This window comes from Pecten maximus, chromosome 15 (genome assembly GCF_902652985.1).
Source record: "Pecten maximus chromosome 15, xPecMax1.1, whole genome shotgun sequence".
Taxonomy (NCBI): Eukaryota; Metazoa; Mollusca; class Bivalvia; order Pectinida; family Pectinidae; genus Pecten; species Pecten maximus.
In genome coordinates this window covers 20,864,840-20,889,636 of record NC_047029.1, presented here as the reverse complement: position 1 = coordinate 20,889,636, position 24,797 = coordinate 20,864,840, and the positions used below count along the sequence as shown (strand labels likewise).

General features: G+C 33.2%; 1 protein-coding gene across 3 annotated transcripts; it reads left to right on the top strand.

Annotated features, from left to right (window-relative positions):
• The first annotated feature begins 23 nt into the window (after positions 1-23).
• LOC117343927 (sterol O-acyltransferase 1-like) lies at positions 24-23,635 on the top strand. Of its 3 annotated transcripts, XM_033906487.1 has the most exons (16): positions 24-317; positions 4,678-4,751; positions 6,407-6,543; positions 10,647-10,685; positions 13,671-13,733; positions 14,133-14,240; positions 14,705-14,853; positions 15,711-15,838; positions 16,384-16,456; positions 17,735-17,837; positions 18,313-18,509; positions 18,918-18,994; positions 19,221-19,319; positions 20,367-20,502; positions 20,827-20,969; positions 21,621-23,635. In XM_033906487.1, exons 1-16 carry the CDS (start codon positions 176-178, stop codon positions 21,669-21,671), a joined length of 1,719 nt encoding a protein of 572 aa, XP_033762378.1. In that variant the 5' UTR covers positions 24-175; the 3' UTR covers positions 21,672-23,635. The 3 variants fall into 3 exon arrangements, with proteins under 3 accessions (XP_033762378.1, XP_033762380.1, XP_033762381.1); XM_033906489.1 differs by lacking the exon at positions 10,647-10,685; XM_033906490.1 differs by lacking the exon at positions 4,678-4,751 and having other exon boundaries at positions 241-317.
• The last annotated feature ends 1,162 nt before the right edge of the window (positions 23,636-24,797 follow it).

Below are 24,797 nucleotides of genomic sequence, written 5' to 3'. Positions count from 1 at the left end.
GAATATCGCTTAGTTGCAGACGATGTAACTAAATAAATCATTAATATTAAAATGTTTCTAATTCAATTATATTTGAAAACTAAATACTGAATTACATATTGTCAAAAACAAGACAGTGTTCAGTAAGGTTCAGATTACCACGGGAAGCGGAAAAGTCGAGCCCAGTGCACCCACTATGTTGGGTCACCAAAACGCTTCACAACAGTCTACTGTATCAAGTATCTTCGCGACGGCACGATTCGATCAGCAATCTCACAGAATGGAAGAAAACAGTGAGAACGGTTCACCTCCTAGGAGCAAAATAGCAGGCGATGCAGGTATACTTATGATTTTAGATGAATGAGAAAATCACAATGAAAGAATTCTTAAGTGAGGCATCACCTGAAATTATCAACATATTACATGGTGGCTACATGATTATGTATATTTATGTCAGAATTCGTCCCTGTTAGTATTTGTACATTTGACTTGTGAACGGCTGTTGGTAGATCATTGATCCAACCTCTTATAATAACTGTCTTTTTTTTTCTTTTTCCTTCAGATGTAGCGTGCTTGTGTATTTAGCACAGCAGCTGTGTTATATGTATAATGATTTTATCCATAAATCTATAAATGATAATTTAAAATGGACATATAGTGTGTTGTCATTTAGTCTACATCATTTTCCTATTGACTTTTAAATATAATTAATTAGCCTATATACAAGTGAATGAAATTATTATGAAAGTCTAAGTCTCCAAAACTGGTGTTATATTGATAAATATGTATTTTAATTAATGTTAATTATGGTCTAGTTAATAATTAGTTTCATGGTATTATAGTTATTTAAAATTTTGGTTATTTTGTCCAGTATAAATTCCAAAATTAAAGTAAACTGATACTAAATCTGGCTTATAGATTATCGACTGTTAAATATGTTTTGCCAGGGGAAAATAAAATGGAAGCCACACAGTATTGTCTTGATCAATTTATGAAATTCTTAAAAAGAATCATCTTTTTTTTTTACTCTACAATACAGGGATATATGCACTGCATTATCATTTTAACAAATTTTATTGACAAACGATTTGTATTGAAGGATGCAGGACAACAATCTCAGCCTATAAGTCTCTATATGCATGCATATGTGAGCTAACTGTCTGTACCACTTTAATTTCGTAGTTTTCATAGCAAATTATTTATAAGTTCACATTTTGTATTCGCATCTTCCAGTTTAATTGTATGGATTTCTTAAGCTTCCTTCAGCTTCCTTATGTTACCCAAAATCAACTATACTTGGAATATGCACAGTTATCTTTAATTGTCATGTTAAATGAGTTTGATGAAATTGTGACATTTTTGTATGGAAAATGAGCTTCACATTTTACAATCGGCAAAATAACAGTGGGTAGGGTGGGCTGTGCTCTAAAGATGACTCTTTCATAACGGCAGGATACTGAACAGGTATGTAGATAACAGCTCTCAAGAGCCTTGATTATACTGCTGACTTCACGGTTCAGTGAATGAACACAATAACTCAAATAACATCAGTCTCCTCCCCCCCCCCCCCCCCCCCCCCCCCAAACAACCAACCAACCAACCAAACACCCCCTCCCAAAAAAACACACACAAACACACACAATTTGCTGAATAGAAGAAATGTTGAAATCTATTTATCATTACACTAGTGACTTTGAAATTGTTTAGTAGGTAAAATTAAGTGTTATATATAGATCTAGAAATGGATTATTTTGTAATTTTTTTTTACCATTATTGTAAACTTTAATTGTCTGAGAAAGACAAAAATAAAGACAAGAAAATTTATACTGGAAAAGTAACTTAATAACTCTGAAAAAATATTTAAAGTTGAAGAGGAATAATTGTCTAGTACTATTATCTTAAAGTGTAATTTGAAGAACAGCTACTTGTCATTTAATTTAAGTAATATATAGTACCAATTGATATGTTATTTCTTGGAAAAAATACATATTTTCTAGTCAGTTTAATTTGATATTGATGACCTAAACATTATTCAAACAAAGGAATGCCCCTTAAATAGATCTAGAGATATCTGTCAATGGAGATTTCAGAGAATGCAGATTGCAATTGAATGTCATAGAATGGCCGTCTCAATTCAGCAGATAGGTCATTTACTAATATATAATGATCATTTGGATAAAAGTGGGAGGGCAAGACATTATCTTATGCATATACAATAAGTTATTATTTTAAACCTATCCAGTATTTTTCATGGTCATTACAATGTAATTAATAATATAAGAAAGCGATATGTGTTGACATTTTCACTTTCAATTAACCATTTGTTTTTACATTGGTGATTACGTATACACAGATCTAGATTGATAATTAAACTGGATAATTCTTTTGGAAGTCTCTCTGTTATAGTGTCCAATTATATAAATACATTTAATTTCAAACAACATACCGTATATCACATGAACAATTTTTTATTTACAAGATTAAATGTATATATATGTGCAGCTTATAATAATTAGCAAAGGCACTCATGCCAATAATAAAAAGTGACTCGGGTACACAATGTACAGGTTGGTTTAGGTGGATTTATACTGTATGCATTCTGTGTTAATTAATTAACGCAGTCTTTAACTTGTGGCAACATATGACATCAGTGACATTTCCATACAATCTTTTGTTAAACCATGCAAAAATTGAGAATATTTTTGAAATTTAAATTAAACTTTCAATTATATCACTGTTAAAGATGTATTTATTGTCCAAGAGATGATTGCCATACAAAATTGATCAGGAGAATCTCTAGGTTTCCAAACTGATCATGAAAAGTTCAGTAGCACGTACATTAGGATGGTCATATCCATGCTAGAAACTTTACAGTATTAATATATACTGAATTCAGTATTTTGGGGAAATATTTATCCATCGATGTGTCTGTATCATTTATATAATAATTTTTTGTTAAAAAAGCAAAGTTATGATTTGAATAATCTCCCCATGCACATTAACATCAATTACACAACAAGTATCATTAGATTAGGGAGTTTTCCTACTGGTAATGTGAGAAATTTGAAAAGTTGTCATATGACATCATTGGAGCCATGCAGGGGTGGTGTCATCATTATGTGATATAATGGAGTGCCAGGTAGGATAAAGACTTATAGGTTGATGTATCGTATATAACACTATTACCAGGTTAAATTAGCTACCATAGGGATGAACTGGAAAACTGAGAAATTTGAGTTGTTATATATCGTCAGTGTTCTACAGGATAATGTAAAGAGATGATAGATGTTGATCCTTCAATAGAGCTTACTTCACCTGCTCCACCCTGTCTAGACTGACAGTCAAGGTTATATACTGACCTGTGTACTATATACGGCCATGACCAGGTATGATCATGGTCAGTGTTCAGAACACCTGTACATGTATATAATATATTACAACAATGTATATTAGATAAAAATGTTGAAGGACATGTCTCGAGTTGTGTTTGCATAGCGCATATATATCTCCTCAACACTCGCATATATAGAAACATACATATTTCAATTACTTTGATTTGTGGTGCCTCAATTAATTATTGATTGATTGATTTGTAGTGCCTCAATTAATTATTGATTGATTGATATGTAGTGCCTCAATTAATTATTGATTGATTGATTTGTAGTGCCTCAATTAATTATTGATTGATTGATTTGTAGTGCCTCAATTAATTATTGATTGATTGATTTGTAGTGCCTCAATTAATTATTGATTGATAGATGGGGCTTAATTAATGTCCTTGTTCCGGTTAAATTATAAGGACACAATATTTACATGTATGATTTAATTTTAACTATAGAGATATATATACTTATATATCAGTTAGGGGTACTAATTGTTATATACAAATTTATTCAAAGCTACATGTATGCCTTGTGACTAGAAATCTTGAGTAGGGATTGTAAATATAATAATACAAATGTGAGCAGATATTTATAATATTGCATGATTGTTGAGTTCATCTTCAATCACATTTCTGAAATATTTCATCATTTTCTCTCCCCATCCCTCAAGCTCTAACATAGTGACTTTCCCTGTACAGGTCTAAAGTACACAGTCACAGTAAAGTCAGTTGTCCTATAATGATCATATAGTATCCACTTGATAACAAGTGGATATTTTCCTTCCTCGACACATCATTAAAATGTGACAGGAAATTGTGATTAAAAATAAGTAAATAGAATATAAATAACATTAGTTATAAGAACACATAATTTCCTGATATTGATAAGTAGATACATTTTTTTGTATGATCTATATAAGCACTCATCCTCCGTACTCAGGATTTATTTGATTTCTTTAACACGTCTTACGTCAGACTTTACTGTCTTTAGCGCAGCTGACGAGAAAAGATAGGAAAATGAGCGCAGCTGACGAGGAAAGATAGGAAAATGAGATCTATATAATACGTTTACGTACAGAACAGGAAATCTCCTGTTAAGTCACAATCACATGGTGTCATAATTAAGATCTGTATAAACAATTCCAATGAATTGTATCTTTTGTAATATTATTGGCTTCACAAAGGGACAAATTGCCTAGAAAAATTGACACTTTATATTATTACTCGTTTAAATAAACAGTTGCACATCGTGGATCATATATCTATGTATATGAAAATCTTTTAAATTATCTATATTACATGTTCGAATGTTTCAGGTATGTCAAGGTCTGCCACAGAGAATGTGTTAAGGCAGCAGATCCTTGCTCAACGCATTAAAAACCAGGCTCAGGTATAGTGAAATTTTGTCAAAAATTGTTCATGGTGGTGTAACACAGAGCATGATTATAATTACTTAATTAGATTTAAATCAATGCTTCGCAATATCAAATATAGAATATTTCTACCACAAACCAAGCCTAAAACTGGCGTCAACATGGGCCTCAAAGATTATACTTATCGCTACTTGTGAAGTTCTATCTAGCCAAGCGTACGCGTTATATTGGAGCTATTGTAACTTACCCTGGTTACATACTCCTCCTCCAGGAAAGAACTCGTCTTCGAGTAATTCAGGGTAACAGCGATGATTTTGCAAACAGAGATGAGTATAATTTCTGAGTCCCTTTAGGTGCCAATGAAACAGAGTGAATGATTCATTAAATTCAAATCAACGCCTTCGTTAGAGATCAAACCGGGACCTCTGGCTCAATTACTAGTCTTACGCTCAACCGATTGAGCTAAAGAGAAGATCTCTTTAAATAGAAGCAGTATATTGCGGCTAGTATCACCAAGGCTACAATCATCCTGAACTTGTCCATGTAAAATATTTACAGGTACCATATTCATTGCAGGCAGTAAATGTTTGTTGTCATGGTAAAATCATGCTCTGATATATATATATATGTCGGGTCTTCATGATGAAAGGTCTGAGTGTGTTCAATTGAATTGTAGACGAGGGCAATAACAGTTTTGTTGGAAAATTATTTTGTGTGCATGTGCACATATATACAGCTGTCCCATTTCAAAATGACAGATATGCCCAGAATCAGTTTCGGCCATTGATGCTAACAATGCATGATTAAACATTTTGCAATTTATTCTTCCAGCTGATTAACACACGCAGCATCTGACATGCCACTCGATAATCTGGAAAAGGTTAAAATATCAGCTACATGTACGCCTTTGAAACTTGAATCAATAAAACATCTTATAAAACCATGGGTCTGTCTCTTGTGCAGAGTTGAAATGTAAATTTGTTGTAATCAGTATTGTATTCCGTCTATCTTCCAGGATGTATACAATTTCACTTTGAGATCTAGTATTGCAATTTATTGTTATATGGTCAATAGACAAGAGTAATTTTTATAGTTCATTTACTTCCTCTGTTCTGTTTAGGTAAGAGATTACTCATTTTGTATATTTCACTGCCTATTAAATATGATTGAAAAATGTAGCTCCATGATATTTTGTTATGGCTATTCCATATACAATGTAAGTAATCATTGCGGGGTGGTTGGAAAATGGGTTTTTTGAGTCAACTATTTAATATTTCAGATTTGTTGTGAATCCTTCAAAAACATTCCTCTCATTCACCAATTTTTTGCTTTTGGTATTCATCTTTTTTTTTCCTTTTTTTTTTACAAATGACAAAAGTTTAATTTGATCAAGCGTGAGCAGTATGTCAATAGATAGTTGTTTGATTTTTTAAAATGCAAATTATTGTTTTTCGGTTATTTGTGCATGAAATCTGGGTTGATATACATGTAACATAAAAAAAATAGGGAAAAAAATATTGTTACACAACATTGGGACCTTCGCCTCTTAAAATCTCTAAGTGGAATTTCCGCCAAAAAAAAATATATCGCTCGCTCCCTTTTATTTTTCTAATTTCACAAAGAACAACTGATTAATTTGGCATGGCCTAAATGAATATATTTCTCCTGACAGAAACTACAGAAGGATGTTATAGAACAGCTGAGCTCCGAGTTAGAACAGTTATTACAGGGCTTTGTCACGGAGGTAGAACATCTGGAACACAATGGTGACGCCAACGACAACTACACATCCTTTCCTTCCAAAGCTGAGTAAGTAAATTTTATTCTTTTTATTCTGCTTTTGATACTAGATTCTTGTTTCTTTGTTCATTGTTTACTGGTTTTAATTCTTATTAAGTGAATGTGAAAGGTCAGAGTGGAGATTTGGTCAGCCAAACAGAAAAGAAAAAAGAAAGAAAATAAAAAAAGAAAAGCAGCATGCCATGATCGGACCTTTTAGAAGTTTCCTAGCTTGTATGTGTGGTTTTAGCAAATTTTGCTATTATGTTGTTAATGTATTTACATGTATTTCGGAGCGCTCAAAATTGAAGTGCAAAAGTGAGCTTGAACAGATTACCCAGGTAGCACCAAAACCAGGCACATCCTTAAATGACCCTGGCTGTTGATAGGATATGTTAATAAAAATAAACCCAACAACCAAACTGTGATGAATCAGTATATACATAATACTAGCTGTATAAGACAATACCGTATACAAAGCCTGTATAATTACAGTAAACAAATTAGTGGAATGTTTACCACACAAAATGTACAGATTATAGGATAACTGCTAAAATATGGATATTGACAGTATTGAACCTCATTGACAATATTGGACATGATGGAAATTGACAGTATTGAATGTGATATATATTGAAAGTATTGAATGGATTTATATTGACAGTATTGAATTTGATAGATATTGACAGTATTGAACGTGATTTATATTGACAGTATTAATGAACGAGATGGTTATTGACAGTATTGGACATGATGGGTATTTACAGTTAATTGAATAAAATTGATATTGACAGTATTGGACATGATGGATATTGACAGTATTGGACATGATGGATATTGACAGTATTGGACATGATGGATATTGACAGTATTGAACATGATGGATATTGACAGTATTGAACATGATGTATATTGACAGTATTGGACAATATGGATATTGACAGTATTGGACATGATAGATATTGACAGTATTGAACATGATAGATATTGACAGTATTGAACATGATAGATATTGACAGTATTGGACATGATGGATATTGACAGTATTAAAGATGATGAATATTGACAGTATTGATATTGACAGTATTAAAGATGATTGATGATAAGTATCATGTATACAATATTGCTCCAGTCCTTAAACTTGTATCTTACACTAGTATCACATAGATCTTACTTGTTGAGTCCAATTTGTCCCAACATATTTTACATTTGGACAGGCAGAGACATAACATATAGATCATTATGTATTTAAAGACAGGTGAAGAATACTCGGTCAAGTATAAGTCTGATAGCAGCTATAAATAAAATGCAAACATACCTTAAAAAGGTTTAAAGGCATATATTGTTTAATCATTTTAGGCAAACATACTGTATGAACGCTCAGGATTGGCTTGTTGATTTAGTTTGAATGAGGCTAGTTAAATATGCCCTTCAGTTCTTTGAAATTACCCAAATACTCATTACATTATCTTCCATCACTTCAAGTATCAAGGTTTTACAATATTCAGTCTAGTAGGGGGTATTGTTATCAATTTTCACAGAAAGACAGGGATTTAGCTAAACAACAGCTTACCTGGTACCGTATAACATGAAACATATACATACAGTCAAACTTCGATGTTTCGAAGTTCAAGGGACTAACAGAAAAACTTTCGAAACAGCGGGACTTCGAATTATTCAAGGTTGACAATAGATCGATGTTTTCTTGATAATGACCATATCTGTTAACATTATATGTCCTCAGTGTCTTCGTGTTGATCGTCGCCTGTCAGGCTCAAAAGTTAATTTATACCTCAAACACAACAAAATAAAAATTCTTTTCATTAATTATACCTAAGCATTTTATTAATTAAACAAAATATGTATCGGTTACAACACTTATATCGCGTTTAACAGATAAAGCAAAAGAAGTACAATGCACACTTACGTAAGTCGTTAGGCTTTTCTGCTAAAGACACGTGCGTTTACGTTATGTGCATATAAAATACGGAATCCCGATCAGTTGGAGAATGCATGATTGAATGACAAATAATCGATTTACTTGGATATTTATGTATAAGTTTGAAACGTGACACTTTGAATATGAGTGAAGCCATCGCTAATTGTTTGTGTTTAAAATTGGTCCGGTTGTTTTACAGTTCCGTAAAATTTACTCACCGACCGCTGATTTCAATGGTGGCGGAGATTATCAGAGACGACTACCGAAATGTTTTACCGGAGTGATTAAATGTCATGGCTTCTAAATACACCTTTTATCTATCAATTTGGTCTGATTATTAATTAAACCCATGACCGGGAGTGACAACACACGCTATCGTTATCCCTATTGTCAGTCAGGGCATTTGGGGGAGAGGTGTGAAATCTTGCCGCAGGGGTCACGACAAACACCTGTCCAGTACAGGTAAATTTTTTGTTCTAATCATGAGATGTCAATTACCTATAATATCATAGCTAACGGGTCATGAAAAAAGTTTGATACATCGAAAACTTCGATTTATAAAAATTCGAATCATACATAGTTTCGTTAGTAGTGTTATATATTGAGAAAATTCGGGACCAAGCAAAAAGTTTGATACAGCGAGAAATTCGAATCAACGAAGTTCGAATCATCGATGTTTGACTGTATATACATTTTACTTTCATTGTTTTTGTGGTTGCTATAACCACAAATATAAATACAACAAATATTGTTGTACATATTATTGTTATATTATTGTTGCCCAGGCTGACCACAAAAGTTTGTACCCAAAAAATAATTTGAAAGCTAAAGCTTCAAACCACAAAAGAAAGTACACACAATCATTTTCATGTTATACAGTACAGATCATTTGTAGTAGGACATATTATTGTTTAATTGTTTGGATAAAATTATAATAACAAATGTAGACAGTGTAAAGGATAATGGGAATTGAATCTAACAATTGTTCTTTTAACCAAAGTTTAGTTACTATTACTGGAACACCCTAACTAGACACATTGAGTGAGTAGTTTAGAACAACATAAAACTATAGATAGTATAGGTAAGGATTTGGAACTATCAGCCAACAGATAATCCAATATATTAGGAGTAATTAACTAGGTCAGTAATTAGGTTATATTAGGAGTAATTAACTAGGTTAGTTAGGTTATATTAGGAGTAATTAACTTGGTCAGTAATTAGGTTATATTCGGGGTAATTAACTAGGTCAGTAATTAGGTTATATTAGAAGGAGTAATTAACTAGGTCAGTAATTAGGTTATATTAGGAGTAATTAACTAGGTCAGTAATTAGGTTATATTAGGAGTAATTAACTAGGTAAGTAATTTGGTTATATTAGGAGTAATTAACTAGGTCAGTAATTAGGTTATATTAGAAGGAGTAATTAACTAGGTCAGTAAATAGGTTATCTTAGGAGTAATTAACTAGGTCAGTTAGGTTATATTAGAAGGAGTAATTAACTAGGTCAGTAATTAGGTTATATCAGGAGTAATTAACTAAGTAAGTTAGGTTATATTAGGAGTAATTAACTAGGTCAGTAATTAGGTTAGAAGAAGTAATTAACTAGATCAGTAATTAGGTTATATTAGGAGTAATTAACTAGGTCAGTTAGGTCATATTAGGAGTAATTAACTAGGTCAGTTAGGTTATATTAGGAGTAATTAACTAGGTCAGTATAAGGTTAGAAGGAGTAATTAACTAGGTCAGTATAAGGTTAGAAGGAGTAATTAACTAGGTCAGTAATTAGGTTAGAAGGAGTAATTGACTAGATCAGTTAGGTTATATTAGGAGTAATTAACTAGGTCAGTAATTAGTTAGAAGGAGTAATTGACTAGGTCAGTTAGGTTATATTAGGAGTAATTAACTAGGTATGCTAGGTTATATTAGGAGTAATTAACTAGGTCAGTAATTAGGTTAGAAGAAGTAATTAACTAGGTCAGTATAAGGTTAGAAGGAGTAATTAACTAGGTCAGCATAAGGTTAGAAGGAGTAATTGACTAGGTCAGTTAGGTTATATTAGGAGTAATTAACTAGGTATGCTAGGTTATATTAGGAGTAATTAACTAGGTCAGTAATTAGGTTAGAAGGAGTAATTAACTAGGTCAGTATAAGGTTAGAAGGAGTATGTGTTATGTGTCGTACATGTTTGTTACAGTGGTTTATCACAGTGTGGAGCTGCTAATGTCCATCACCCGTACGTATGATTGGATGGGTGATGTATATGTCAATCTTTTGGAAATTCATTTCTTTTAGCTTATATTTCCTTTGTTTTTCAACTGACGGCATGTTCTATTAACATTGTGTTTTCTGGTAGACCTCCAGGGCAAAGGTGCTACAAGAATATGTACAACTAGCAGTGTTGTCATAGCTTTAGACAAGGTATTTGTCTACATGTACATGTATGTATATATTAGGGCTTCCAGTAGGCTCTTGAGTTGATGTTTTGGATTATTCACCAAAATCAAATTTGATTCTTGAGATTGAAGGGGCATGTCTATTTTACCCTTAAGATTTTTGAGAAATACCAATTTGACTTCTAAAATGGCTAAACATCAAGGGATCAAGTGTCAACAAGATTGCCCCATAAATTAAGTGAAAACTGATGATTTGTGAATGTTTTAAGGATTGTTAAAGTTATTGACCGGTGTCAGAGTATATCAGGCTGGGTAGTGACATTACAAGTTATATCTCTCTTAATCCAACTTCTTGCTTCTTGAATCAGGAATAAAGCTAGTGATTCTGTCTTCGAATTCTGTCCATTTTCATGCTAAAATCAAAGAGGTGTTGATTTCTATTTCCCTTTAATCAATAATAAATGTTTCTAGATCTAATACAGTATATTTAATTAGACCACCATATGTACACACAGTATGAGAATCTTTTACTTATGACTTGTGGAAAGTAAGGCCTTGATTAATTAGTTTTAATTAGTAGCATCCACTGGTTAAAAATCATCAAGTTTATTTAGATTTAAAACTCTGGCCATGAAAACAAAGCTGAGAAAAGTAATTAATTGTTATTGGCACAATGTATCCCACTTATGTAAATTAAAGTATTGTATATGTAAGAAATAATTAACGATGATTCGTGTATTATTGCAGGATATACAACGAGGACGAGGATATTTTGCAATTGAATTAATAACGAAGGCCGCAGGCCTGAGTTATTAATTAAAATTGCAAAATATCCGAGTCCGAGTTGTATATCCTGCAACAATACACGAGTCAAAGTTGATTATTTCTATTCTACCATGTACTGTTTAGTTCTTAGATCGACCTCTTTCTAATAGAAAAACAGCAAAGAAACCCCGAGAAAACCTTGTAATTTATTTCTTGAGTATTGCATTATTTGTTGATGAAATATACAGGTAATACAGGACTACGATCAAGAGCATCTTTCATATGGCATTGATTTTGAAAAAAAAAAAAAAAAAAAAGAATAAAAAAAAAGAAAAAAAAAGGTGGGCCTCCGTAGGATTCGAACTCGCGTCGTGATAAGAATGAATGAAAGACTAACCCATTAGCCCACTCGGCTATAGTAACCTTTATTAAAACGGGTGAATATTAGATATATAAAATCGTTACAGCCGTGACTCCCGACTGTGTATTGGCACGAGCGTTTATTATTGGAAAATAATACATGGTTTTAAACCAATCAAAACTGGCGTTGCATAGCAAACATGGTAGAATTAATGTTATAATTATGAAATTTTAAAAGTGCTAATTGGGATGTATAGAGCCATTGTCATCATAACATTACCTGCTATATTGCCAACTATTCTGCATAAACACCTCTTGGGACGGTAACTTTCTAAATTTTTTACTAAAATTGGGTAACATCACTCTTTTAACTCCTCAGAGTTATGGCCCTTTGCTTTTAGATTTCCTGTACAGACGATCGGATCAGATCACTTGTTTGTCTGAACTAAGCTGCACATTCCTAATATGGTTATGGGTTATAACTATTAGATTATCATACACTGTATATTATCATCTCTTCAGCCTAAAAAGTGATTTCCTGTACGTTTTATGGCCATTTTCAGCAATACATTTTTTTCTCTTCTGTCCACACCATTGAGGTAGCTTTGTCTGGGGACATGTTTAACTTGTTGACAATAGATATTAACTTTAAATGCTTAATCTATCTTATGATTTTCAGTAATTATATGTTGTAAGTTTTGTCAGTAAAATATAACTCTACATGTATTCATGTTCTCTTGCAGCTTGGTATTTTCATTTATGCCAAAAAAAAAAAAATATATAATAATAATGATCACACAAACTGCAATTGTTTTCTTCTCTGATTTCATTAATTCTTAGCACAAAAAAGGGTTTCTAACAGTTTTTAATACTTCATAACATTTGAAAAATTTTCTTAATTTTGTTTTAGGAAATGTTGCACATTTTTTAAAACAATTTTGCTTTTCTAGTTTTGTAGACAACCTTTGACATATTATAACAGACATTTTTGATCATTAACATATATCAGTGATTACTATTGAACATGTGATGTAGTCCATGGAATTATCATCCTGGAGTGTTATTGTTTTGTTCCTGTAATAGTTTTTTGAGGCTGCATTTCACAACTCGTCTTGCCATGATAGTCAACATTTCTGTAGATATTACTGCTTATAGCTGAAGTTCAAAAAATATATCAAAAGTATACATGACCTTGTAAATTTCAGAGAGCGTTTATAGGTAGACAAATTTAATAGGCTTTCCAAATGATATATAATATAAGTTAGAAAGTATATACCTGGTACCTCCAAAATATAACTAGAAAAACATAATTTCTCTAAATGTAACTTTGAAAATATTCAAAATATTTCTAAAAATCATGGTTTTGTTTTTTATGAAATTTAAATTAAAGTAAAATTTTTGTAAATATAAGATTTGCATTTGCATAATTTTATGGAATTAACTGGGTCTCTGCATGAAAGAAATATTTCATATGAAGTATACATGTAGTACTTTATTTCTTACCGTAGACATCAAGTTCATGTTTGGTATCAAGAGTCCAATGCTTTGTCTTTTTACATTTCAGCAAAAATGCTTAAAAATACAGTTTCATTTCCTTGCAGTAATCCCCACCCATACATTGAGCCATAGTTTGTGACTAAGGCCACCAGGGCTTATTTCATACGATACATAGGTTATAATTTCCGTTCCATTATTTCCAGGAAGAAGCGTCACAAGGGAGATTTACCTGACAAAGTATTCCACATGCGACGATCCATGCTCACGTATGTATTAACGAAATCTGGACTGATCATACACAGACAGTTGTATCATTGAATCATGTATTTACTCTGATTTTAGCTTGCTAGTTATCAATAACTTATGCTTTTTCACATGACCATAAGTTGACAAATACCTTCAAACGTTTCCTGTTTTATATACTTAAGTGACATCCATTTTGGATCAACTTGCGACATCTCGAATTAGTAGATGTTAAGAGTATTCCAAAATTTCCCAAATTTTGACCATGTTGAATTGTTGGGCTTTGATTTTTGCATTAATACTAAATTTTTCTGGGGGTCTGATTTTTAGGTGCTTCTAATTCGACCATTCACCTGTGGTGTTTATGAGTTAACTCAAGACACATGATTTTCATTTTCTGTTAATGCTTTGTATAATTACAGAGAACTCTTTGAGATCAACCACATCCGAACCATCTACCATATCTTTGTGGCCATATTGATCGTGTTTAGCTTGAACACATTTGTGTATGACCTTGTCAATGAAGGGAGGTAAGTGTAACTATTTTAAATAAATTTGGCAATAACATCAAGGTCACTTAGACGAAACATGTTGAAATTGTCAAAAATTCTTCTAGAAGTTGAAAACACTCATGATCTAAGGGGTCCAATGATCATTTGGTGAAACTGCATCATAATATATCAACTTGAATACTGTTTCTCTCAAGTTCAAGGTCAAGGTCACAGAAGGAGTCGAAGTGTACAAATGTTGAATCAGTAATGCTTTGATGAGACAAAATCCATTATACTGAAGCTTCATGAATATGTCATACTTATATTGTCAAGATCACAACAAAGCTAATGGTCATAGCTATATTCAATTATAAAATATATTTTGTGGTTAAAATGAGGACTAACCATGCTGTTATGTTTCTCAAACATATGTATGTATAACTTTGTGAGGTAGTCTTGCTCTATTAAGTTTTATACATTGGAATTACCCATTTATTTTACAGACTAAACCTGGACTTCCGGTTGATGCAGTGGGCCCTGGGAAAGTTCCCCAAAGTGATGGCTTTGTGGGTGTGTATGCAGATCAGCACTCTCATCATAGTCTACCCAATGTTTTACTACTGGGTTGTCACCAGGCTTCCTGGCCCTGTTAGTGAGTATACTGATCAAAGTCCAGTTTACCAGGTCGTTAATCTGTGGTATACTACACATTTATAGACCTGATGGCAGGGTGATATGAAAGTTTATTTACCCTCAGATGATATGTTACCATGGCCATCAAATGATTTTATACACACATAAACACATTTTAAGTTAACAGAACTTTGTAAATAGAACCAATGTAATCAACAACAAAAAATACCAATCTAACGTCTTTTCATTTATTTATTCACTTGAAAATATACAGATATTTAATCAGCTTTGTGTAAATTTTTTGTCTTTAACAATATCCATTCATATCGTCTCTTCAGGATGTATCACATTGTTTAGGGGTGAATTTTCACACAGAGCTCCTTCAGTTTTCTGTGTCCCATTATAATATTTAATGGTTTGTAGTCTTTCCTTCCGTTATGATGTTGTTGGTGATGATAAAGTCATAACTGTAGGCTCATTGGTTGGCCAACGTTTCATTATCGTTTCATAATGATTTATCAGCTGCTTCCATCTTGCTCAATTTGATATATGACTCAATGTCAAAATTCTTACTAGGAGCCCTTAAAAACTCCAAGACACATTTGACAACTACATTTGTTGACCTTTTTGTGTTCATTATAGTTTTCAGAATTTTGTCTATTTCTGCTTCTACGACTACATGAATATGTTTTTCTGCAAATTTGTGGACAGCTGGAAGGGAGACAACTCCACGCAGAAAGATGATTGAGCGGCCGGTCACCATGCATGATGGCACAAACCCCAGAGAGATTAAATGTTCTTATTTCCTTGTCTTGTGACGTGTTTCATTGATATTGTTATAAACATGAGGTACAATAGCAGTATGTTTTATTGTAGATAAGACAGACTTGGTGGCCCTCTGTCTCTTCGTGGTATACCAGATAGCTTTCGTAGTGTTACCGGTTTATTACATCAGGGAACATCAACTTCCTCCTGCTTCAGCTGTGATCATCACCACTGAACAGGTGAGTGGTAACTATGGAATATGTTAATGGTAACTTAAAGGAATAGGTTAGTGGTAACTAAGGAAGAAAGGAGTAGTTACTATTAAAGGAACAGATGAGTGGTTGCTATAGGATATCAGTCGTAACTGTGGAACAGGATTTCAAGTCTCACTTGAGTGTCAATGTAATTTTATCATAAATCTTGGTAAATCAGATTTTTTTTATATTTTTATTTTTCTATATTTCATGAATATCTGTCAGATTTCTGGACCACACAACTCGTGCTTCTAAAGAAAATAAGCATAAACATTCAAATTAATTGCTTAGTGGATTGACAAATGTATGATTTCTCCACAAAGACATAATTTATAATTGTAACATCATTTCCCTATAACATAACGTTATATAATTGGTGATCAATCTTTGGAAAATTGTAAAATTTTTATCTGTTTTTAGTCTTCCTCTAGCTGATAAATTAGTGTATTAACTTCAGTAGACGATTGTATAACTGACATACTGTTGTAATATAAGGTAATAATGTGATATATCCATACCTTTTGCTTCAGGTTCGTCTGATTATGAAGGTCCATGCCTTTGTGAGGGAGAACATTCCAAGAGTCTTGGCTAATTACAAAAAAGGTTAGTGTTGAAAAATCCATAAACTGTTCAATCATACTCATAATCAAACTTGTTAAAATGGAGTCCTTGTGGGAGCTTTTGCATATGCCCATATATTTTTATGAAACAAATTCTAAGCATGAAATTTTGTTGTTGTGTCAATTTTTGTATGTTACATACTGTAGACTTAAAATTGTAATAAGTGATCTTCAGAATGGGATACACACAGGTGTAGGATGCTGAGGCAGGGAGAGTTACCATATTTATTCTCAAATAAGCCCCTTCCTCGGTGAAAAAGTTAAGTTCTGTATTTATCTGCAAGTAAGCCCCTCCCCTAGTGTATAAGTTTGGTACCTATACCATATTTATCCTACAATAACCCCCCCTGCCTTAGTTCTGCATTCATCCTTAAATAAGCAGCTTCTCCTTGTGTAAAAGTTGAGTTCAGTATTTAACCACAAATATGCCCCATCCCCTCGTGTAAAAGTTTGAGGAAGGCTTATTTGTGAATCACGGTCATCACCCTTATAAGGTTTCTGTTATAAAATTGTTGATTCTGTAAGGATGAAGACGAGGCTAATTTGCGGATAAATACATTGAGTTGTTAAATCAAGTACAGAGGACACTATCAGATACAGTGGCAACTTGTTGTTCATCACATTTCTTTATTCATCTGTCCATCCTGTCTTCATGTTAACACCAACATCAGTCAGACTTGGCTTACTGTAGTACTGATTGTACTAGTCATAGCAATATCACACCTTTATCAGACATTACTGGTGACACTTTGTTGTATGTCCATTCATCTATATGTCTGGACTTGTCCATCCGTCTGACTTGTCCATCAGTCTAACTTGTCCATCGGTCTGACTTGTCCATCAGTCTGACTCGTTAATCAGTCTGACTTGTCCATCTGTCTGACTTGTCGATCAGTCTGACTTGTTCATCTGTCTGACTTGTCCATCAGTCTGACTTGTCCATCTGTCTGACTTGTCCATCAGTCTGACTTGTCCATCAGTCTGACTTGTCCATCAGTCTGACTTGTCCATCAGTCTGACTTGTCCATCAGTCTGACTTGTCCATCTGTCTGACTTGTCCATCAGTCTGACTTGTCCATCAGTCTAACTTGTTCATCTGTCTGACTTGTCCATCAGTCTGACTTGTCCATCTGTCTGACTCATCCATCTGTCTGACTTGTCCATCAGTCTAACTTGTTCATCTGTCTAACTCATGGTCTAAATTGTATAAGTAGTCATACTATTTGTGATGTCACTTATAACTCTCTTCTATAATTTTCAGATGACGGAGATGTAGAGGTGAGATCGAACCTCTGTCCAGATTTCTCCAAATACCTCTACTTCCTGTTTGCTCCAACGCTAGTCTACAGGGACTCGTATCCTAGGTAATATTTATATTTATACTTGGGGAATCAGATATATCATCAACTAGAAAAATATCGTAATTAATGAAAACTTTAGCAAATGGAAATGCTTGATTTACTCATAATTTACTAATGTCTCAGCATATTTAGTGTAGTTCTTGGATACACCTGATTATAATATTACTATAGAAAAACCTATTCTAGTATACCTATGTCCCCGACATAGTTTACATTATACAATGATTAAGGAACCTGTTTTTAGGATTTATAAGCCTGACAAAGTCTGGCCATGGGAAGTATCACCTTTGAGGGTTGATGAATCCACATATATATTCACCTGAAAACAGGTCAATAACTCCTAAAATGACCCCTGGCTGTTAAAAGGAGGTTAAACAAAATAAACCAAACCAAACCAAAGATGTTTTGACTAATCAGTGTGTAGGAAAAAATGATATTGCTAGATTTTGCCTCATATGTTTTGTTTCAAAATATTCAGGACAAAGACGATCCGTTGGAATTACGTGGTAACTAACTTTGCCCAAGTACTTGCTTGCCTTCTTTACACTTACTACATCTTCGAGAGATTCTGCGTTCCCTACTTCAACAACTTTAACAAAGACCATGTGACACCTAAAGCCCTTCTCCTATCAGTATTTGGATGTATGCTTCCAGGCACGCTGGTGCTATTTATAGGTAAGTCATGTGACATCTGTGGTGCTACTTAGAGCTGAAGTCATGTGATATCTGTGGTGCTACTTATAGCTTTTAAGTCATGTGACATCTGTGATATTGTATATGTGATATCTATTGAGGTTTTTATAAGTAGATCATGTGACATGCATGTGCTGTGTTATACATTCATTATATTTTGTGTGTAAGTCATGTGACATCTGTTGTGCTTATTATAGATGGGTCATGTGACAGATAAATCTTTCTCTGTCTGCTGAGATATTTATAAAATTTTGGCTTTATTAGCAATAACTATTTTTGTCAGGTGTCTCTCCCTCGCTTTATTACAGTGTTTGAGTAGAATTATAGAGGTGGTACAATGTAGTCTATTAACGTTAGACAAGTGTTCTTATATAGTCATTTTGATTGCAGCATTCTTTGCCATACTACATTCCTGGCTAAATGCATTTGCAGAGATGCTCAAGTTTGGAGACAGAATGTTTTATAAGGTAGGAAAGACGTGGCTTTAATTGTGTGCATGAAACTGTTTATTTCATTACATTCCAAAGTTTTGGCCTCGAGTGTAGGAAAACTAAGCAGTTCATTAGAACTTAATTATAAGGGTCTACTCAATAAGAAGAATCAACTCATTTATTATATTTTAACAGATATTTAAAGTAAAACTTGCAATAAATCTTGCTCTCCACTAATCTTTCCAATTTTGTTTACTTTTAGGATTGGTGGAACTCAACAACATTTGCCAACTATTATAGAACCTGGAACATTGTCGTGCATGACTGGCTGTATACTTATATATACAAGGATTGTAATAGGGTAACGTCTCCTTATAATAACATCCACTGTAGAATCAATATCATCCCATGTATAGGACTGTCGCAGGGTAACGTCCCTCTGTCCTCTTTATTAGCCAACCTGATGATGGTGGGCTATTCAAATCGCCCTGCGTCAGTGGTCCTTGGTCCGTCTGTCGTCCGTCCCTCAGTAAACAATCCTTTTTAACGCTGTTTCTCGACAAGTAATGGAGTGATAGACCTCAATCTTCATGTTCCTCTTGGTCCCTAGTTGTGGGCAATTCACTTTAGATTTTTAATCAGAAAAACAAAATAGCCGACAGACGGCCATCTTGGATTTTGAAGTTTGTTATCATTATTTCTTGAAAAGTACTGGAGGGATATTCCTCAAATCTCATGTGTAGGTTCCTCTTGTTCATGTTATCAGATTATCAAGAGGAAAAAAAGAAGGGAAAGTATAGAGAAGATCAGTCTGACATAGAACCAATAAAGATCATTCCATTGTAGGCGCCAAGATCTCTGGGATCTCTTGTAAAGTTTAATGTAAGACTGTCACAGGATAATGTCCATCTCTCCTCAATTATAATGGACCGTCACAGGGGAACATCTGTTGCTACTCTTTATAATTCCGATTGTAGGACCGTCATAGGGTAACATCCCTTTCTACTCTTTATAACGCCGATTGTAGGACCGTCACAGGGGAACATCTGTCGCTACTCTTTATAATTCCGATTGTAGGTCAATCTCAGGGTAACATCCATTTCAACCCTTTATAACGCTGATTGTAGGACCGTCACAGGGTGTAACATTCATTTCTACCCTATATAACGTCGATTGTATGACCGTCATAGTGTTACATCCATTTCTACCCTTTATTACACTGATTGTAAGACTGTCATAGTGTTACATCCATTTCTACCCTTTATAATGCCGATTTGCTCCTTTCAACTCTCATATTTCCCTCGATCAAACCCTGCAACCAGGGCCATACATGCATAATATCCCATGAAAGCCCTGAAATATGTTAGTGTGTTCAACAAATATAATTGATATTTATCATAATTTATAGTTGCTGGGTGCAAAAAATCGTGCTGGCGCGATGGCTCTAGTCTTCCTGATCTCAGCGGTGGTCCACGAGTATATCCTCACGATCTGCTTCAGCTTTTTCTACCCGGTCCTCTTCGTCATGTTCATGGGAGCTGGTTGTAAGTTGTATAATCACACTTGTGTACCAAAAAAAAAACAAAAAATGGACATGTACGAAATACAGGTGATACTGTTAAGATCTCTGTCAAAATCATTAACGTGGTACCAAGGTGAATACGTTTCAGCATATCATGGCTTTCTTGCCAGTCTTTATTACATGTGTTAATCTCCTAATCATATCAGAATATTTAAATGATTGTGAACATCTTTTTTTTAACAAAACTTTCATTTGTCAAGAACATAGTGTGTAATGAGAAATTAAAGTGTTTATCTGCCATTTCAATTAGATATGTCTGTTTTTATTTTTTTATTTTTTTTTTCAGTTTCTTTCATCTTTGTGACGGACAAAGGTGTGTCTCGCAGCTGGAATGTGTTTCTGTGGGTGGCCCTGTTTATAGGGAACGGATTGCTGATGTGTCTCTATAGCATGGAGTGGTATGCCAGGATAAACTGTCCTGTTAACACTGTAAGTTATAGTTAACGGACTGTTGATGTGTCTCTATAGTATGGAGTGGTATACCAGGATAAACTGTCCCGTTAACACTGTAAGTTATAGTTAACAGACTGTTGATGTGTCTCTATAGTATGGAGTGGTATACCGTGATAAACTGTCCCGTTAACACTGTAAGTTATAGTGAACAGACTGTTAATGTGTCTCTAAAGTATGGAGTGGTATACCGTGATAAACTGTCCCGTTAACACTGTAAGTTATAGTTAACGAACTGTTGATGTGTCTCTATAGTATGGAGTGGTACGCCAGGATAAACTGTCCTGTTAACACTGTAAGTTATAGTTAACGGACTGTTAATGTGTCTCTATAGTATGGAGTGGTATACCGTGATAAACTGTCCCGTTAACACTGTAAGTTATAGTTAACGGACTGTTAATGTGTTTACTTATTGATGCAAATCAATAAGTAAATAAACATATTAATAATATATTTATAATGATAAATTATTATAGCACTATGACTACCATTTGAATAGCAACATAGATAGCTTGTTTTCTGTAGAGACTTTGCCGATTATTTGTTTGCCCTAAAGAGACAATTTTCTTTCAGGCAAGAAAAATACGAAAGTGTTGATATTTGATTTAATTTCTTCTTTGTATGTTTCAGGATAACTTCCTGGACTACATCATCCCGCGATCATGGACATGCATGATTTGAACGAGAGTAATATCCCAAGGACAGGTCATAAAAGATCTGTTATGGCCAGCTCACTATTGCCTAAAATTCATAAACTCAACTGTTGGTAGTGTATAAATATTTTTCTGGGACCACATATTGATATTTAAAGAGATTTGCTTGGACAATGATTTTACATATGTCCACACATGCTACAAATATCATTTTATAAATCATATTATGTTTAATAGTCATTAAATGTTTGTTAAAGTAATATTAATTTTTGAGTAACAATGACGACTTTTACAAAGACTTCCTCGATGGCATGTCATTATTGTTTATTAATTAAGCGAGTACGAGGCATATTTGTAGGCATGATCAATGACATGTTTACCATATTTATAATGGAATGATCACCCTCAATTTGTGTAAGATTTAAATACCATATTATTCTCGAATAAGCCCCATCACCTAGTGTAAAAGTCAAATACTGTATTTATCCTCAAATAAGCCTCCTCACCTACTGCATAAGTCAAATATTGTGTTTATCCTCAAATAATCCCCCCCTCGCCTAAGGTAAAAGTCATACCATATTTTACCTGGAATAAGCCCCCTCGCCTACTGTAAAAGTCAAATCCTGTATTTATTTATTTTCAAATAAGTCTCCTCATCTTGTGTAAAAGTTGAATTCTGCCTTTATCCTCAAATAAGCCCCCTCACTTAGTGAAAATGTTAATTATTAAAGTTTAGGGAGGGTTTATATGTGAATCATTAAAATTGATGATTTTGAAAAAATAAACAAAGGGGGCTTATTGTGAGCAGGTGTTTATTAGTGGATAGATACGGTAATACTTTCATCTGTGGACTCTGTGTATCCCCTTAGTCTATACTAGCAGGTCCTTCAGGTAAATATGTATGCACTAGGTTCCAGTACAAAAAGGTGATGAACCTAACAGGGGATTCCTTCAAGTTTATCTACAATATCTTCCTTTAGCTTTTCGAAAATACTGTTTGTTAATTTCAGTGGATTCATTTTTCAGTATGAAAGAATAAAATGACATGAATAACCTTTAAATTGAAACAAATGCAGACAATCACGCGTAATTTCTCAAATTTTAGTAAAATCTAAAAAAAATAAATAACATTTTAATGATGTTCAATGAAAAATCAACCTTAACAATAAAATATTATGTCGGTGATTAAAACCAACGCCAAATGTCAGACTAGAGTTTGACAATACAATACAAGGTATTTGTTTGTATTTGAACAATTATTTATCAGCTATAAATACTGATTACTGGCAAATCCTCACTCAGGGCATTATCTAATCCTGACAACAAGATAGATGTACTATCTGTTTCAATCCACTGTCGTGCAAAAGGAAATTGAGATTTGTTAGAGAAAAAAAAAGATTAAGATTGAAAAATATAAATTTCATTAACATTTCCTTGAATACAGATAATTCGAGATCTTTCTTAAAATCGTAGCTATTGTGATATATTGGTGGGTTGTTCATTTTGTGGCATTGTGTAAGTGAGATTTGTATTGTACATTGTGTAAGTGAGATTTGTATTGTACATTGTGTAAGTGAGATTTTTATTGTACATTGTGTAAGTGAGATTTGTATTGTACATTGTGTAAGTGAGATTTGTATTGTACATTGTGTAAGTGAGATTTGTATTGTACATTGTGTAAGTGAGATTTGTATTTTACATTGTGTAAGTGAGATTTGTATTGTACATTGTGTAAGTGAGATTTGTATTGTACATTGTGTAAGTGAGATTTGTATTGTACATTGTGTAAGTGAGATTTGTATTGTACATTGTGTAAGTGAGATTTGTATTGTACATTGTGTAAGTGAGATTTGTATTTTACATTGTGTAAGTGAGATTTGTATTGTACATTGTGTAAGTGAGATTTGTATTGTACATTGTGTAAGTGAGATTTGTATTGTACATTGTGTAAGTGAGATTTTTGTACATTGTGTAAGTGAGATTTGTATTGTACATTGTGTAAGTGAGATTTTTATTTACCATTGTGTAAGTGAGATGTGTATTGTACATTGTGGTAAGTGAGATTTGTATTGTACATGTGTAAAGTGAGATTTGTATTGGTAACATTGTGGAATGTGAGATTTGTATTGTACATTGTGTAAGTGAGATTTGTATTGTTACAATTGTGTACGTGAGATTTGTTTTGTAGTGAGATTATGTACTTGTAGTGAGATTGGTAATTGTACATTGTGTAAGTGAGATTTGTATTGTACATTGTGTAAGTGAGATTTGTATTGTACATTGTGTAAGTGAGATTTGTATTGTATAATCGGGAGTTAAACTACATGATATATACTATATAGCTACGTAGATTATGATTGACTGTGATTTAGTAGTTATCTCCCTTTAATTTGTCCTCCATCATATGTCTGTATATAGATATCCTAGTTAGTCGGTCTATAAAACTGTTTGTATTCATGGACATTTAAATGGCCCGCCAGGTTGTATCCGATCAATACCAATAATTCAGCAGTTTTTGTACTTATAGAAGACATTTCAGAATTTCAAAATAAAATTTAATCAGCACCAATATCAGGTTTTGAAAAAATACCGAGTAAATGCCTTCCTTTCAAATAAAATCTACAAAAACATGCATGTACATTACACTGCCATATGTAAAAAAAAAAAAAAAAAAAATCAATCTTTTGACTCATTGTAATATTATAAGTGAATCAAAAACTTTATCTTTCCTTGAAGAATATTCATTAATTTGTCAGTGACAACAGCCAATTTTCATAAGAATAATCCATTACAATGAAGTTTCCACGGAATCTAGGGAGGGACCAATTTTCCAAAATGTTTAAGAAATGCATAAAATAAGTTTTTGAAATTGAATTATTTCTTCAAAAAATGATGTTATTCTGCAAAAGTATGCTCTCAATTTAAAAAGAAAATTTTTTAAAAGACATAACATTGCAAAAATGTTGCATTTTGAAGATTTGTAGATCATCAATAACCGTATGGACTATTGATAGACTATAAAAGCATAACCATAAGAAGTTAACAGACAAAAAATAATAAAAACAATATCTTAATATTCTCAACGAAATTATTGGCAGCTAGTGTAGACTAACAGTTATACATTATGATTTTTATGTGGCAAGATAAGACCCAT